Raw genomic sequence first — 14,023 nt, forward strand, 5'->3', positions numbered from 1 at the left:
TTAAAATTATTTTTATTATCTTTGTAACAGACATAGGAAGAATCGTGAGGCAGCCAGTGAGCTTCTGATGAGACTGAAGGACAACAGGGATCTTCAGAAATTCCTGCAAGATTGTCAGGAGGTGCGTCTCCTTTTAACTCCTCCTTTCCTCTCTTCTCACAAGAGCAGCCGAGCGTTTGGCATAAGAGCCCTTGGAATTATAGAACTAACTGAGGCCAGAAATTCATATCACGTATATAATTTGCAGGTGGGGCAGTGTCAGTTCTCCAGCCTACAAGCTACCGCTTAGAGTAACCAGATTATTATGATCTAGAATATTGTAGGCTAGAACTGTGCTGTCCAATGCAGTAGACACTAGCTACATGCGCCTGTCTCATTTTAAATCAAATGAAATTAAGAGGGTAGTTCCTCCATCATACGCGCTGTATTTTAAGTGCTCAGAAGCCAACCACCTGTGATTCGTGGCTGCCGTATCACATGAACAATGCAGATGTTAGAACATTTCCATCGTCAAAGACAGTGATGTTCTCAAGTATTCTGTAACCTAAAAGCATCTGATAGTATACTTTAAACTATTTACAATGACGCACATTGAATAGTACAGAAGGAAAGAAGTAAAAGGAACTGCAGTTGGCTACCCAGGTAAGAAGAAAGGTTTAAGAACATAGAAACTGACTTTCTTATTCACTGAAGACAGTGACATATCCACCTTTCAGGCTCCTCAGGTGTCTGTCTGATACGCCAAGAGCAGCAGTAATCCTGATTTCAAACTCTTGAGTTTTAGCATGTGGTATTAATCTGAGGATTCTCAAACTGTTTCATGCTCCCCTGATACGTGCGTAAACAAACTGGGGAAACTAAAGTTCGCCAGAAAAATGCACTCTCTCTGCAAGCTAGTTGGAAAAGAGCATCTAGCTGACTTCACATGAGTGAGGTCACGAGCACATCGTCGTATTTCACTGTCTGCCAGAGAACCACAGTGAGACCCGGTCCTCTCTGGTTTATTAGACTTTAAATCCCATTGGAGGCAGACATGGGATGAAGACTATCCAAGTGAAGCTGCAGGGACCTTGGGGACGGGGAGTTCGAGGGGTGGGGAGAGCATCGAGGTCATGTGCTAAAAATATGACTGGACTCACCACGAATCCCTCACGTGCAAACTTATAGCTGTGTGTTAAAAGAAATGTGGCTCTAATAACAGCTGAGTCAGAGAGTCGGTGACAGAAGCGATCCTTCATGTCCATTAAACTGCTGTCTTACTGTGAATCTTAAAATATGCTCTAGTAGCTAAACCTTGAGAAGGGAAGATAGCCCCTCAACTGTGTGGCTTAGGGTCTGTTGGCTTTCAGGGCCACACTGATGGACCTAGGTCTCTCGGGGTTTGCCTAGAGCCAGACAGGCTGAGGACAGGAGTGCCTCTTCAAGTGACACCTGAGCATTAATAACCTATTTGAATAGGATGCTCATTTAAAGAGGCATCCGCGTCCCCAGACAAGGCATAGGGAAGAGTAATGGGCTCCAAGGTTAGCTGCGTAGAGTTGCATGATGTGCTGCAGTGAATACCAAGTGGCCTTTCAGCACTGGAGGGAGTGAAAGTTGTCGGGAGATGTTTGCAGCCTGGGCTGTGCCTTCCCCAGATCGAAGGTCCCTGAAGTACCTTGATGTTTCCCTTGAAGCACCACCAGTGACTTGTTTTAACCTCAAAGACATATTGGAAGTGTTGTGCTGGGGAAATCAGTGGGATTCCATACCCTTGCTTAAAGGACAAGTTACTGAGATGAAATTCATTGACCTGAGCGTGGTGAAACCTGGACTAAATTTGGGGAAAAGAATGCCAGGAAGTGAGCAGGAAGTGAGAGGACGGAGGAACCTTTGAGAGAAGCTCAGTTGAAATTTCCAGCCCCCATTTTCCATTTGCATACGTGTGGATTTGAAAATAGAAATGTGTGGGAAAACTAAGCAGATAAAACGATAGTCCTTCCGAGTTGAATCACAGGAAATAGTTTTAGTAGAGTTTTAGATCTTTGTTAACGCTTGTTCCAAACGAGCATCCTTAGTTACAAGGAGTTCCCTCCTGAACACACACCAGTGACTGTTAGGCACGCCCAGAGGGCTCAGCCCTGCACGATTTCCCCTCAGAGTAGGCAGAGAGGTTTTGACTGGGCTTTGTTGTCCTGGAGATGATTCGCAGGTCTCTTTGTGACTGCTCGGCGAAGTCTCCCTGGTTTATCTTTCTCTCCTCGAACCTCATTAAGAGTTAGTACAGCCATAGGATCTGCTGGGGGTACCACATCAGCATATATAGTTTCCGCATAGTGACGGAATTTAGGTCAGGTTTGGGGCTCCAAAACCCTCAGTGGAGTAGTACAAGCAAAGGGGTGATATTATTATTAAGAGATACTATTCTTTGACTCTAAACTTTCCATCATTCAGCCTCATTAAAATACACCCCCTTTTAAGCCAGAACCTCTGAGAATGGAGCTTGTGTGTGCACCAGCCCAGCATTTGAAAACCTATCTATTATTGTGCTGGTGGAGTTTTACAGAGCACCCGGAGGTCAGATTTAATACCATTGCTGGCTGTTGGTATTGTTCAAGGTCTGGAGAATCCAGGTTGTCTCGCTGTCACGCTCCCTTCCTCGTGGGTTAGAGGCTAGAGGGGGCTGGGTTGTGAATTCTGCCATCATTGCTACCCGCCGAGAAACACTTCCTGGATGGGGAAATTTACCGCAGCGGTGCCGTGGGAATGAGCAGGGCCCACCTAGTCCCAGTTATAGATAGCGACACAAAGAGCATCATAATTTTTGTACCGTTATTTTAATGTGATATCCTGAAAAATGAATGATTTAAAAGGTACTGCTTTTCTGTTGTGTTCCCTTCCACCATACCTCCTGTTTTCTGAGATTGATTTTTCTTTCCCCCAGGAGGACAGTATAACTAGACGCGGTGGCACAGGGATAGCGAGTTCAGTGCTTTGCTTTGAGCTTAATCCAGTGATCAAAGCATTTTTTTCCTATCCTTTTCCAATCTGCACAGTGTTCTGTTCTGCAGAGAATGAGTATATTCTTAAATGACCTTTGCAAATGCCCACAAATAATAACTGTGGTTCTGATTCCAGAATGCTGATGGAGGGCTGATAAACTAGCAAGTTCCAAAGCTCCATTTCATTGTGCTGCATTGCACGCTGCTTTATCTGTAGGATGATGTGTTCAGCAAAGAGCAGATTTGTTTATAAGCCTCTGATTTTTATGTAGCTCTTTTTTTAAAAATCTCTCTTGGGTAGGTGTTTATGAATAGCGCAAATATGTGAATGTCCTTTGCACTTCGGATAAATGCCTTTTATTGTGTTTAGTGTGTGTGTACAGAGTACAGGGGAAAGTTTTACCATTTGGTTTCCTTTTAACCTCTTTTCTCCTTAGATTGAACGGCCATAGCATTTCAGATCTTAGTTACTCAGGTAACTGGAAGGAAAACAGGTAATGCTTTTAAAGTAGGAAATCTAGTGTCTCGGCTGCTGTGTAACAGATCTATGCTCCTTGCTCACAAAGGGCGTTACGAGATTTACTGGGGTTTTTTCCCTTAATAAAGCGTGACATCAAAGATCTCACGACCTTTTGCTTTCAACCCCACTCCCTCCTGTGTGGTGGGTGAGTATCCTGAGGAACGTAGGGATGGTGCCTGGGGGTTCACCCATGTGCAGAGCCGGGGTGCTCCCATGACCCGCATCACCCTCCTTGACATTGTTTTCAAAGAACAGACTTTGTATTGTTGAAGCAAATTTACGGGGAAGCCTTTCCTAGCAGCAGCCCAGGGTGCAAGTGAATGGCCTCGGAATTGTTGATTCTGTAAGCGTTTCTGTTGGTTTTATGCACCATTTCTAAACCTTTGGTGATGGGACCATGAAGCAGTTTGGGTGCAGATTCGTTGTGGCAGCAGCTGGTGTAAGCGTGGCTCCTTGTGGTCACATTAGGAGGAAGGGCACAGCCCTTGAAGACGTTTGCTTCTGGTTCCAGGCTGATCCTGCGTTTGTTTGCGTATCTTTCGCCTGGGCAAACAAAAGCTCTTCCTGGTTAGTGCTGTGATGGGGTAGGAATTAGGACCCTGGTGTGGCCAACTACAGGCAGGCAGTGAGGAGCCGGCAAATCAGGATGAGAGCCAGCAGGAGAAGTGTGTCCAGGAGCCAGACTGGGCTGACTCCTGCCCCAGGCTTCTCAGATCTGTCTGTCAGTGGCTGGCAGGCTCTGTGAAGAGGCTTCCTAGAGTTCAGATCCAAGCAAGACATGTTGGGCCTCAAAATCAAGTCCTGTGAAGTGTTTCTTGGTCTGAATGGAAGGTTCTTTACAGACAGAGGAGGAAAAGGTACAGGTGACTCAGACCTGAAGGGAGCGTTGAGAGGGCATCGTTGCTGCCTTACGCCTATAGTGAGCAAGTTACTTACGCTTTTTGGCATCCCCATAGATAGGCCTGTGAAGGAAAAGGGAGGGATAAAAGAGTAGGGGCTTTGGTTTTTTTAAATAAAAGAACTAAAAGTAAAAGGATTACCGAACAGAGTAGAAGACACTTAATCATGCTTAACACGGTATAGCTGGCACGGCTCTTTGAAGGAGAAAGAAGGTTGTGACTTAGCCTGGTTAGGGCAGAATTTTAAACAAGCCTTTGGGGGAATAGCTGGTTAAGGGTGCCAAGCAGTTTGAAAGCTGGCTCGGAGCACTTTTGTACTCCTGGATTTAATGTTAGATACATAGTCGGGAGCAAGGCTCCGGTACAGTGTCCGTACGGTGGAGATACCTGCTGTGACGGGTCAGAGTTGTAAAGTGAACGTTTGGTTGTCTGTTGACACGGAAACGTGGAGTGTGTGTAGTACGACATGATGGCTCTTTCCGGGCAGAAGAAAGGCTGATGTCACTGTGATTACAGTCTCTGAAACCTTCCTGATTTTTTTTTTTCTTTCCTAGCTGTCTCTCTGGATCAATGAAAAGATGCTTACAGCCCAGGACATGTCTTATGATGAAGCCAGAAATCTGCACAGTAAATGGTTAAAACATCAAGCCTTTATGGCAGAACTCGCATCCAACAAAGAATGGCTTGACAAAATTGAGAAGGTGAGTTAAGATGTTTGATGGGGCTCCGTCGGTGTGGCCGTGGTGAGTAAACGAACTGGGTGGAAATGAGCTCCTTTGTATTTAGCACGTTTTCCAGCATATTTGAGTCATATCTGACCACATACAGAAGTGACACAGCCGGGAGCAGTCCCGTGTCTCATCTGCTGCGCCTGATGGACCGCAAGCCCCTGGGGGCGGCGTCGTCACTCTGTTGATCATGTTATGTGTGCTGGACTGTGACAGACTGAGCGGATCCATGGAACTTAGAAATATTGTGTATTTTAAATAATCTAAAATGTGTTGCTTCGGCACAGGGAGGTTCTCTGCAGCACAACAGAACATGAATGTGACATTCCCCACCCACCCTTCTCTTCCTTCACACTCTATATTGTTTCAAACTCTTAACGGTTAAAATAATGTATTACGGTCTCTTGGGGGTGATGTGGAGGGGATGGAGTTTTAGGTTATTGGCCTCAAGTGTCCCTAAGCCCCAGCAATCACTTGGTGCTCCACGCCTGTGAAAACCACAGTAGGCCAGGCCATTGTCAATTTTGTTGAGCAGTTAACTCTATGTGGAAAGGCTGCGCGTGCGTGCGTACGTACGTGTGTGTGTGTTGAATGAATAAGAAACTCACAGATCAAATATCTCAGGTTTGTTTTTCACAGTGGCACCTATTCTCCTGCAGACTGCATGTATGTGTGTTTTCCAGGAAGGAATGCAGCTCATTTCAGAAAAGCCAGAGACGGAAGCCGTGGTGAAGGAGAAACTCACAGGTTTACATAAAATGTGGGAAGTCCTTGAGTCTACCACGCAGACCAAGGCCCAGCGGCTCTTCGACGCAAACAGAGCTGAACTCTTCACCCAGAGCTGTGCAGATCTGGACAAATGGCTGCACGGCCTGGAGAGTCAGATTCAATCTGACGACTATGGCAAAGACCTCACCAGTGTCAACATCCTGCTGAAAAAGCAACAGGCAAGTGACTGTTTCCCTGCCGTGGTCCTGATAGTCTTAACTCGCCCACCGTGTTCTCAGACATCCCCTTGGTGTGTGAAGGGATTTTAACCCAGCACAGCGGGCTCTGACAGCATCGTGGGACATTTCCAGAATCACCTGGAAAGACACAGTAGCAGTGCTGGGTGTCCATGCATGGAAATATTCTTTCATTATCATCTTGGTTGATGGATAGTATCACCACTTAACAGTTGAGTAACTATTCATTTCATTTAGTCTGCAGTTTACATGAAGGAAGGTCATTGTGTTTGCATACTTGGCTGTATAACGTCTAGGTATGTGATAGTTACCTGAGTTGTTCAGGGCACTTGATAAATAATAAAAGAAATCTGGGTTTTTTTGCGTCACAGTAAAGCCCATCTAAGGGCCAATGAATTTACTCTGAATCGAGGAGGAAGCAGCTCTGGTGAGGTTGAGCAAGCAGGTTGGTGGCAGAACCTGGCAGGAGCTCCCTGGGCCAGGTTTGCAGTGTGTGGCCGAGTCCTCCCCTACCTAAGAAAAGAGTCGGTTTATTCTCAGATGCCAGCCCTTGTCTCTAAGCCGGCAGTGTGTGGGCTTCCCGGGGTGGTCTTTCCTGAGTGAGAGACCTCTGCTTCTGCTTTTGCTCGTTTTCCTCATGTAAATACACAGTTAGGATGTTTTTAGCCATTATCCAGTGTTTTAAAAAAGAATAATCAGCTTTCTGACTGAAGAAATCAAGAGGAGATGGTAACATTGGCCGTCCTTCTGGCCTAAAAGAACTGGAAGCAGAAGACCTGACTCCTTCCTGGGGGTTCAGCTGGTTTCCAACGTCGTTATGGCTTCTGAACAGGCAGATGAAGGCTGTCCTTTCCTTTCCCCATAATTAATTCTTGCTTCCCCTGTCATTTGCCTCCTAAGTTCCTGGGTAAACTTGACAGTTGCTCCCAAGTTGAAAAAAAATCTTTCTAGGGATTTTTTTTTGAAAGATCAGCTGACGAAGTGGAGCGCTAATTGCTGGTTCGCTGGCCGTGCGGAACCATTTCTTGGGCTCTCCACTGTATCAGTGAATATTCCTGGGTCTTCCGTTGTGGCCAGTGCCACAGGGGAACATTTTACAGCACCCTCCGTGTGTCCCTCGTCTCGGGTGTGAAGGTGGGTCTGTCTTCGCCCTCAGATGCTGGAGAATCAGATGGAGGTGCGGAAGAAGGAGATCGAAGAGCTCCAGAGCCAGGCGCAGGCCCTGAGCCAGGAGGGGAAGAGCACGGACGAGGTGGACAGCAAGCGCCTCACCGTGCAGACCAAGTTCATGGCGCTGCTGGAGCCCCTGAATGAGAGGAAGCAGAACCTGCTGGCCTCCAGAGAGATCCATCAGTTCAACAGGGACGTGGAGGACGAGATCGTGAGTACCTCCCTGCCTGGCCAGCCTGGTGCCCGTGTTCTCACTGCTGGGCCCGACCCACCTTGGTCACGTCAGTGGGCTGAGCCGTCCCAGCCCTGCTCTGTGTATCCACACAAAATGTAACTCTGTTTTTCTGTCGGGTTTTCTAAGCATAACTCAAGGGTTTAATGCCCCTCGAACCGTAGTTTTAAAAACAAATAATGAGGACTCACGGGGAGTCCGGTATTGAGGATGAAGTAAGGTCTGGAAGACTGGCCCGTGCCCTGTATCAGAGAAGAAGGGCAGACTCCCCAGGCCGCCCTTCCCAGTGGGATTCTTTTTCTTTTTCTAAATTGTATTAAAGTATAGCTGATTTATAATGTTGTGTTAATTTCCGCTGTACAGCAGAGTGACTCAGTTATACGTGTCTATGTCCTTTTTCATATTCTTTTCCATTACGGTGTATCACAGGATATTGAATATGGTTCACTGTGCTGTACAGCAGGCCCTTGTCATTTATCCCCCAGTGGGGTTGAACACACTTCCTCTCTCACGCTGGCCTCCCTACTCTCCCCTCCTGCCCTCGTTTGCATCCAATATTTGTTCTCTTTTGAGTGGCCCTGACCACCTATTTACACTTCCTTCCAGTTGTGGGTTGGAGAGAGGATGCCTTTGGCAACTTCCACGGATCACGGCCACAACCTCCAGACCGTGCAGCTGTTAATAAAGAAAAATCAGGTAAGCGTGTCTGCTGGGGGGCTGGCTCCTCCCGCCAAATCGGCGCCACGCGGCAGGGCGGTGAGCGGGGCAGCCCTGAGGGCTGGCGGCTTCCCCTCGGCCCCCGAGGCACGGCGCAAGCAGCGAGCTGCCGCGGCTTAGCGAGCCTCCGGCGTGTATGCCCGGCTCCCACAGACCCTGCAGAAGGAGATCCAGGGCCACCAGCCCCGCATCGATGACATCTTTGAGAGGAGCCAGAACATCGTCACGGACAGCAGCCTCAACGCCGAGGCCATCCGGCAGAGGCTGGCCGACCTGAAGCAGCTGTGGGGCCTCCTCATCGAGGAGACGGAGAAGCGGCACCGGCGGCTGGAGGAGGCGCACAAGGCCCAGCAGTACTACTTCGACGCGGCCGAGGCCGAGGCGTGGATGAGCGAGCAGGAGCTGTACATGATGTCCGAGGAGAAGGCCAAGGTGAGGCAGGGAGGCCGAGCCCCCTACCCCTACCCCTGCCGCCGGAGAGCCTCAGACACAGAGCCTGAGCTTGTGCACCGCTGGGGGCGACGTCCTTGTGAAACGTTTCGTTGTCGCCTTGGTCGTGGGGGCAGCGTGGTGCATACCGGTGGCTGGAACCTGGCTCTTTGCCCCTCGACGCAGAGTTTTCTTGTCTGAATACCGGTATTGTCGTTAAGACCGGATTCGCCATGCCCTCCGCTTTTTTAAATAGAAATTTGCCGAAGTCTGCCTTTTACGGTATATACTAGATGCTTTTGTTTTGAGACAGTCTGGCAGCATTTGAAAGTATTCTCACCAGGATGCTGTTATCTACATCTGCTAGACCGTGGAGAGGTTTTCAGCCAGCCAGGACACGCTTGGTTTGCCTGGGCTTTACCTCATACTCCAGCGGGTGCTCGTCACCCTGCGTCATCCTCATGTCCGTCTTTCAGAGGCTCCCACAGTCCAGTCCACATTGAAGCTCGTGGAGCTCTCCGTATTCCAGCGCCCATATCACACCTGTGGCTTTTTTTTCTTTCTGCCAAGTCTTCCTCCGGCCACACCACCTCTTCCGGGGGGTTTTGGGTCAAGGGGCGGGGGGACGGCTGTGGTTGTGACGTCCCCCTCTCTAAGCAGGATGAGCAGAGCGCCGTCTCCATGTTGAAGAAGCACCAGATTCTGGAACAAGCCGTGGAGGACTACGCGGAGACGGTGCATCAGCTCTCCAAGACCAGCCGGGCCCTGGTGGCTGACAGCCATCCCGAAAGGTGAGTGCCATTCCGTGAAGATGAGACTGGTTTGTCAGTTCCTCCCCAGTCAGGGCCTCTTGTTCGAGTAACTGGTAATGTAGATCTTTGGGAAGCATTTTTAAAACAGACCCAAGTAGGCCTGTGCTGAACAGGAAGGGTGAACGGTTGCATTACAGGAGCTCACTCTTGTGGGCTGATTATCTCCTGCTGGCCAAGCCCTATTGAGAGAAGATTATTGGTGTCGTGCGTCAGAAGTACCGATTGACTTGCATGGATATACAGGTGATAAAAGCACCTACCCTTGGGTTTAAAAAGTCACCCAGTTTAGGAAGGTAATTACTAGTTTTAATAGAACAATGGATAAGGATACTCGGGCCTGTACCGAGAAGAAAATGATGCCGCCTCTGAACTCTTATACATTGAGTCCTGAGAATGTCTCGGGAATAAGAAAAAGGAGTGTGTGGTACTCCTGCACTGTTACATACCAGGCTCACACGCTCACTTCAGTGGCAGTCATTTTTGGCTTTCTCTGGAACTGCCTGTTACGGCTCAGACAGACAAGAATCGGCTTTGTGCATTAACCGAGGCCAGTTGGAGATGAGGTCAGTGGCTGGGTTGGTACAGGGGGTCCTTCAGGGGTCCGTGATCAGGACTCCCAGGAAAGTGGCCTTCCTCGTCTCCCAAGGACAGGCATCAAGAAGTCCTTGTCTGACTGCTTTCATGCTGGAAGACTGTCATTCTGGGAGAAGCTGGAGGGAGGGGGTGGATGCTGCACCCCCAGGACCCAGGAAAGGGGAGCCGCAGGGCCCGCCCTCCTGGCAGGGAAGAGCATGCAGCCCAGAGAAGGTCAAGGTGTGCACAGACGGGGATGTTATCTGTCCCTTCGACAGCATGGCACCTGAGAACGGATCCTGGGTTGACTTCTAATGTCAGAGGAAGTCCTGACATATGGAGCCAGCAGTGCAGTGTTTTGATTTCTCTCCCCTCCCTCCGTCATCACGGCCAGGATGGCCTTTGTCCTCAATCACTGTGTTTTGTTACACGTTGGCTCTTCATTACTTGAGGTCAAAGTTCAGAGTTTTATTTTTTAGGCTAAATAGGTTAACTTGAGGTTTCCTTTGAGAAATGTTGTAAAACGTGATCTCCTGGCATTTCCCCTCGTTTACTGGCTCCCTGAAGAACATGTCCCCCTCGTCTCGCCCCCCCCCCCCCACAGTGAGCGCATCAGCATGCGGCAGTCCAAGGTGGACAAGCTGTATGCGGGCCTCAAGGACCTGGCCGAGGAGAGGAGGGGCAAGCTGGACGAGAGGCACCGGCTGTTCCAGCTCAACCGGGAGGTCGACGACCTGGAGCAGTGGATCGCCGAGAGGGAGGTGGTCGCAGGGTCACACGAGCTGGGGCAGGACTACGAGCACGTCACGGCAAGTACCGCGGGCAGGGCCCGGGCGGCCGCGCGGCGCACGCGGGCTGCGGAAGGCCCCTTGCGCGCCTCTCTGCGAGCAGAGAACGCGCCCCAGACTCGAGCCAAAGATGGCGGGGTTTCGTTTCAGCTTGACACTTTGGTCACCGGGTGACTTGGGGGTTGTTGAACTTCTCTGCTGCGCCCTGTCCTCCTCTGGTCAGAGGAGATGGAACCCGGGCCTTACTCGGCGGCAGTGAGCAAGGAGGAAGCCTCATTGATAAAGAGGCTTTGGAGCTGAGATCTGTTAAGTCAGGCATTTCTCTCCAAAGGACATTCGTGTGATCAAGAAATAAAGTGTTCACAGTAGTCTCACTGATTTCTTGGGGCGCATCCCTGTTTCAGATGCTACAAGAACGATTCCGGGAATTCGCCCGGGACACAGGGAACATTGGGCAGGAGCGCGTGGACACGGTCAATCACATGGCAGATGAACTCATCAACTCTGGACACTCGGATGCCGCCACCATCGCCGAGTGGAAGGACGGGCTCAACGAAGCCTGGGCTGACCTCCTGGAGCTCATCGACACGAGGACGCAGATCCTCGCCGCCTCCTATGAACTGCACAAGTTTTACCATGATGCCAAGGAGATCTTTGGGCGCATCCAGGACAAGCACAAGAAACTCCCCGAGGAGCTCGGGAGAGATCAGAACACAGTGGAGACCTTACAGAGAATGCACACCACGTTTGAGCACGACATCCAGGCTCTGGGCACTCAGGTGGGTGAGGCGCTGCCCAGCGGTGGTGGGAGGGCTTCTTTCCGTAGTGTCTCTGTGCCTCTCGGAGCACCTCTCTCCATTCCTTGGCTCCGCAAAACATGCCTCAGAGAATTGCCCAAATCAAACGGACATGCGTGTGCACACACATGTGTCACACACACTGTTGTAACGCTCCATCTGGGAGAACTTACCGGTCCGTAACATTCTCAGTGTGCCACATTTTGCAGACACTGTTGGATGAACAGTACTTATGATTAAAATAAACAACCCAGACACGTACACAGACATTTACAAGTTTTAGGCCTTCTCAACAAGAATTTGAATTACGTTGGCATATCCATCCGGAATAATTTCCAAAATGATACCTCATTATTTTCCATCAACCAGAGTCTGAGTTATGTATCGGAGAAGAGAGAAAACAAGACTCTAACGTTTTACTATGCCCTCTCTTCCCCTGCCCCCTATGAAGTGGTTAACGCTAAGGCTTTGTTTAAGAGCTGCCTGGCAAAGTGATAACAATATAACAGTAACGATCTGTAGTATAATCACTTTCTAATTCACACTCTCATTCCTGCACAGTTTACTGCTTAGTCTTATGCCTATCAGATGAAAAGTAAATTGTATCTGTCTTTTCCCTTAAATTTCAAGATCTTAGAGAAGAAGTCCGTTGGCAGACTTCTTCTGTAGAAGCCCAGACAGTACAGAGTTTTGGTGTTGTGGGACATACAGTCCGTTACAACTACTCATCTCCGCCATCGTAGCATGAAGCAGCCACGGACAATCCGAAAGCGAAGGGCGTGGCTGTGTGCCAGCAACGCTTTATAAAAACAGGGAGCCAGGTTTGCCGTGGGCCCGCCCCGATCTAGTGTGCCAGCCTTCTTTGGTGTGCTTTGGGGTTTGTTCTGTGGAAGGACCACCTTTACTGCTGTTGTTTTCCCCTTAATTTGCCCCTTCTAAAAGCAAAGGTAGCGCACAGCTGGGGCTCCATTCACGTTAAGTGGCTTCCCCTTTTCCATCCTTGGAGGTAGAAGGTGTGGAGGGCATATGTAAGAGATTTGTGGAGTGGCTGAGGGTCTGCATCAGGCAGAATTTAAAAGCGCCCCCCATGCATTGTGCGGGTTTCCAGCCTTTCCTCCACGGCTGGCGGATTCTCCATTCCAAAGCTTGTCAGCTTCCTGTTCAGTGGCTCTCACTGCGTGTAAGGTCCTGGAGCACCAGGTGAGCGTGTAAGGATCCTGAACCATGCAATCTGACATGCACGTGCAGTTAGAGCGCGCGGCCACCAGAGAAGGGCCGACCCTGGCTTGAATTGAGCCTGTCACGCTGTATCGCTGCAAGTTTTAATTTCCTTCCTAAGCTTCGGTTCCCTGATGCTTTAAGGATTGCAGTGTGTATTGTTACGGTTTTTAAAAAGCTTGAGAGAACTTCTGGAATGTCTGGAAGCCTTATTGGCAGCAGGTCTTCCCTCTGCACCTGTAAAATCATTTACTTTTAGAACTTCAGGAGACTCCAGAGATGGTAGAGTTGCTCCTTCATTTTTTGTTTCATTAAATCCCTTCACTTTGTGAGGCTCAGAGAGATGCAGGAGCCCACTGAGAGCCCAGGAACGTCCAGGGCAGGAATCTGTTCCGTCAAGCCTGATAGTCTGCACCTCACCATACCCGCTGGGCCAGGCCATTTCAGCCACAAAAGTATGCATGCCCCTCCTGCAGTTAGAGCAGAAGGGAGGGCTCTCGGTGCAGGCTCCAGAAGCCGATGGCGTTTCCTCCTTGGCTGCTTTACTCTTAATGCCAGCCTGACCTGCCACCATCCTCCATTCTGTGCGGGAACAGTGGACATGAGGGAACCTGATGATGGTCTGCAGGGACTCCTCAAAGCAGTAGTTAATTCTAGCGGGAATTTCTGCTTTCGCTCTCCTCATCTACCTTGTTTGTTGTTGTGAGAACAAATTAAAAACAGCTAGAGATCCAGGAAACTTTTTTTTTTTTAAACTTGTTTGGAAAGATTTGGTTAGTCATATAGGAGATAAGCTTTTCAAATAATTTCCTAGGAACTTGCTTATCGTGATTTGAGTTAATACCTGAGCCATATTTAAAGAATGTTTCCAAAAGTCTCTTAGGATACGGAAATCAAATCACCAGGGAAACCAAACCCCATTGATTCTTCTTTGCATCTCTTGCAGAAATCTGTTTTCCTTACCTACCACCACCTAGAGCCTTTGGAGTGATGGGGGTCGGTACACCTCCCCGCAAGCCCCAGTGTCCATCCCCCCCCCCCCCCCGTGATGTTTCTCCACATAACTCCCCTCACGGACATCTGAAGGCTGCTATCATTGAGGATGTCTGTTGTCTTCAGACTTTGATCAGTAAATGAAGATTGAGTGTGCGCTCCCCGTACACGTATATTTTAAATTAGATGTGGTGCACGAGT

At 49.2% G+C, this 14,023-nt stretch overlaps 1 protein-coding gene across 6 annotated transcripts in view; it reads left to right on the plus strand.

The window, feature by feature from the left end:
* Nucleotides 1–14,023, plus strand: part of SPTBN1 (spectrin beta, non-erythrocytic 1) — a 196,124-nt gene that overhangs the window by 164,469 nt on the left and 17,632 nt on the right. For 4 of the 6 annotated variants that reach the window (XM_082852264.1, XM_082852265.1, XM_082852267.1 and 1 more), the window contains 9 exons: nt 31–121; nt 4,955–5,101; nt 5,812–6,075; nt 7,250–7,474; nt 8,102–8,191; nt 8,366–8,644; nt 9,299–9,432; nt 10,631–10,835; nt 11,219–11,593. In XM_082852264.1, the coding sequence (XP_082708390.1) occupies nt 31–121; nt 4,955–5,101; nt 5,812–6,075; nt 7,250–7,474; nt 8,102–8,191; nt 8,366–8,644; nt 9,299–9,432; nt 10,631–10,835; nt 11,219–11,593 (1,810 nt within the window). The remainder of the gene's footprint in view (nt 1–30; nt 122–4,954; nt 5,102–5,811; nt 6,076–7,249; nt 7,475–8,101; nt 8,192–8,365; nt 8,645–9,298; nt 9,433–10,630; nt 10,836–11,218; nt 11,594–14,023) is intronic. The other 2 variants (XM_082852266.1, XM_082852268.1) reach the window with 1 other exon arrangement.

Source organism: Leucopleurus acutus, assembly GCF_964270905.1.
Source record: "Leucopleurus acutus genome assembly, chromosome: 12".
Lineage (NCBI taxonomy): Eukaryota > Metazoa > Chordata > Mammalia > Artiodactyla > Delphinidae > Leucopleurus > Leucopleurus acutus.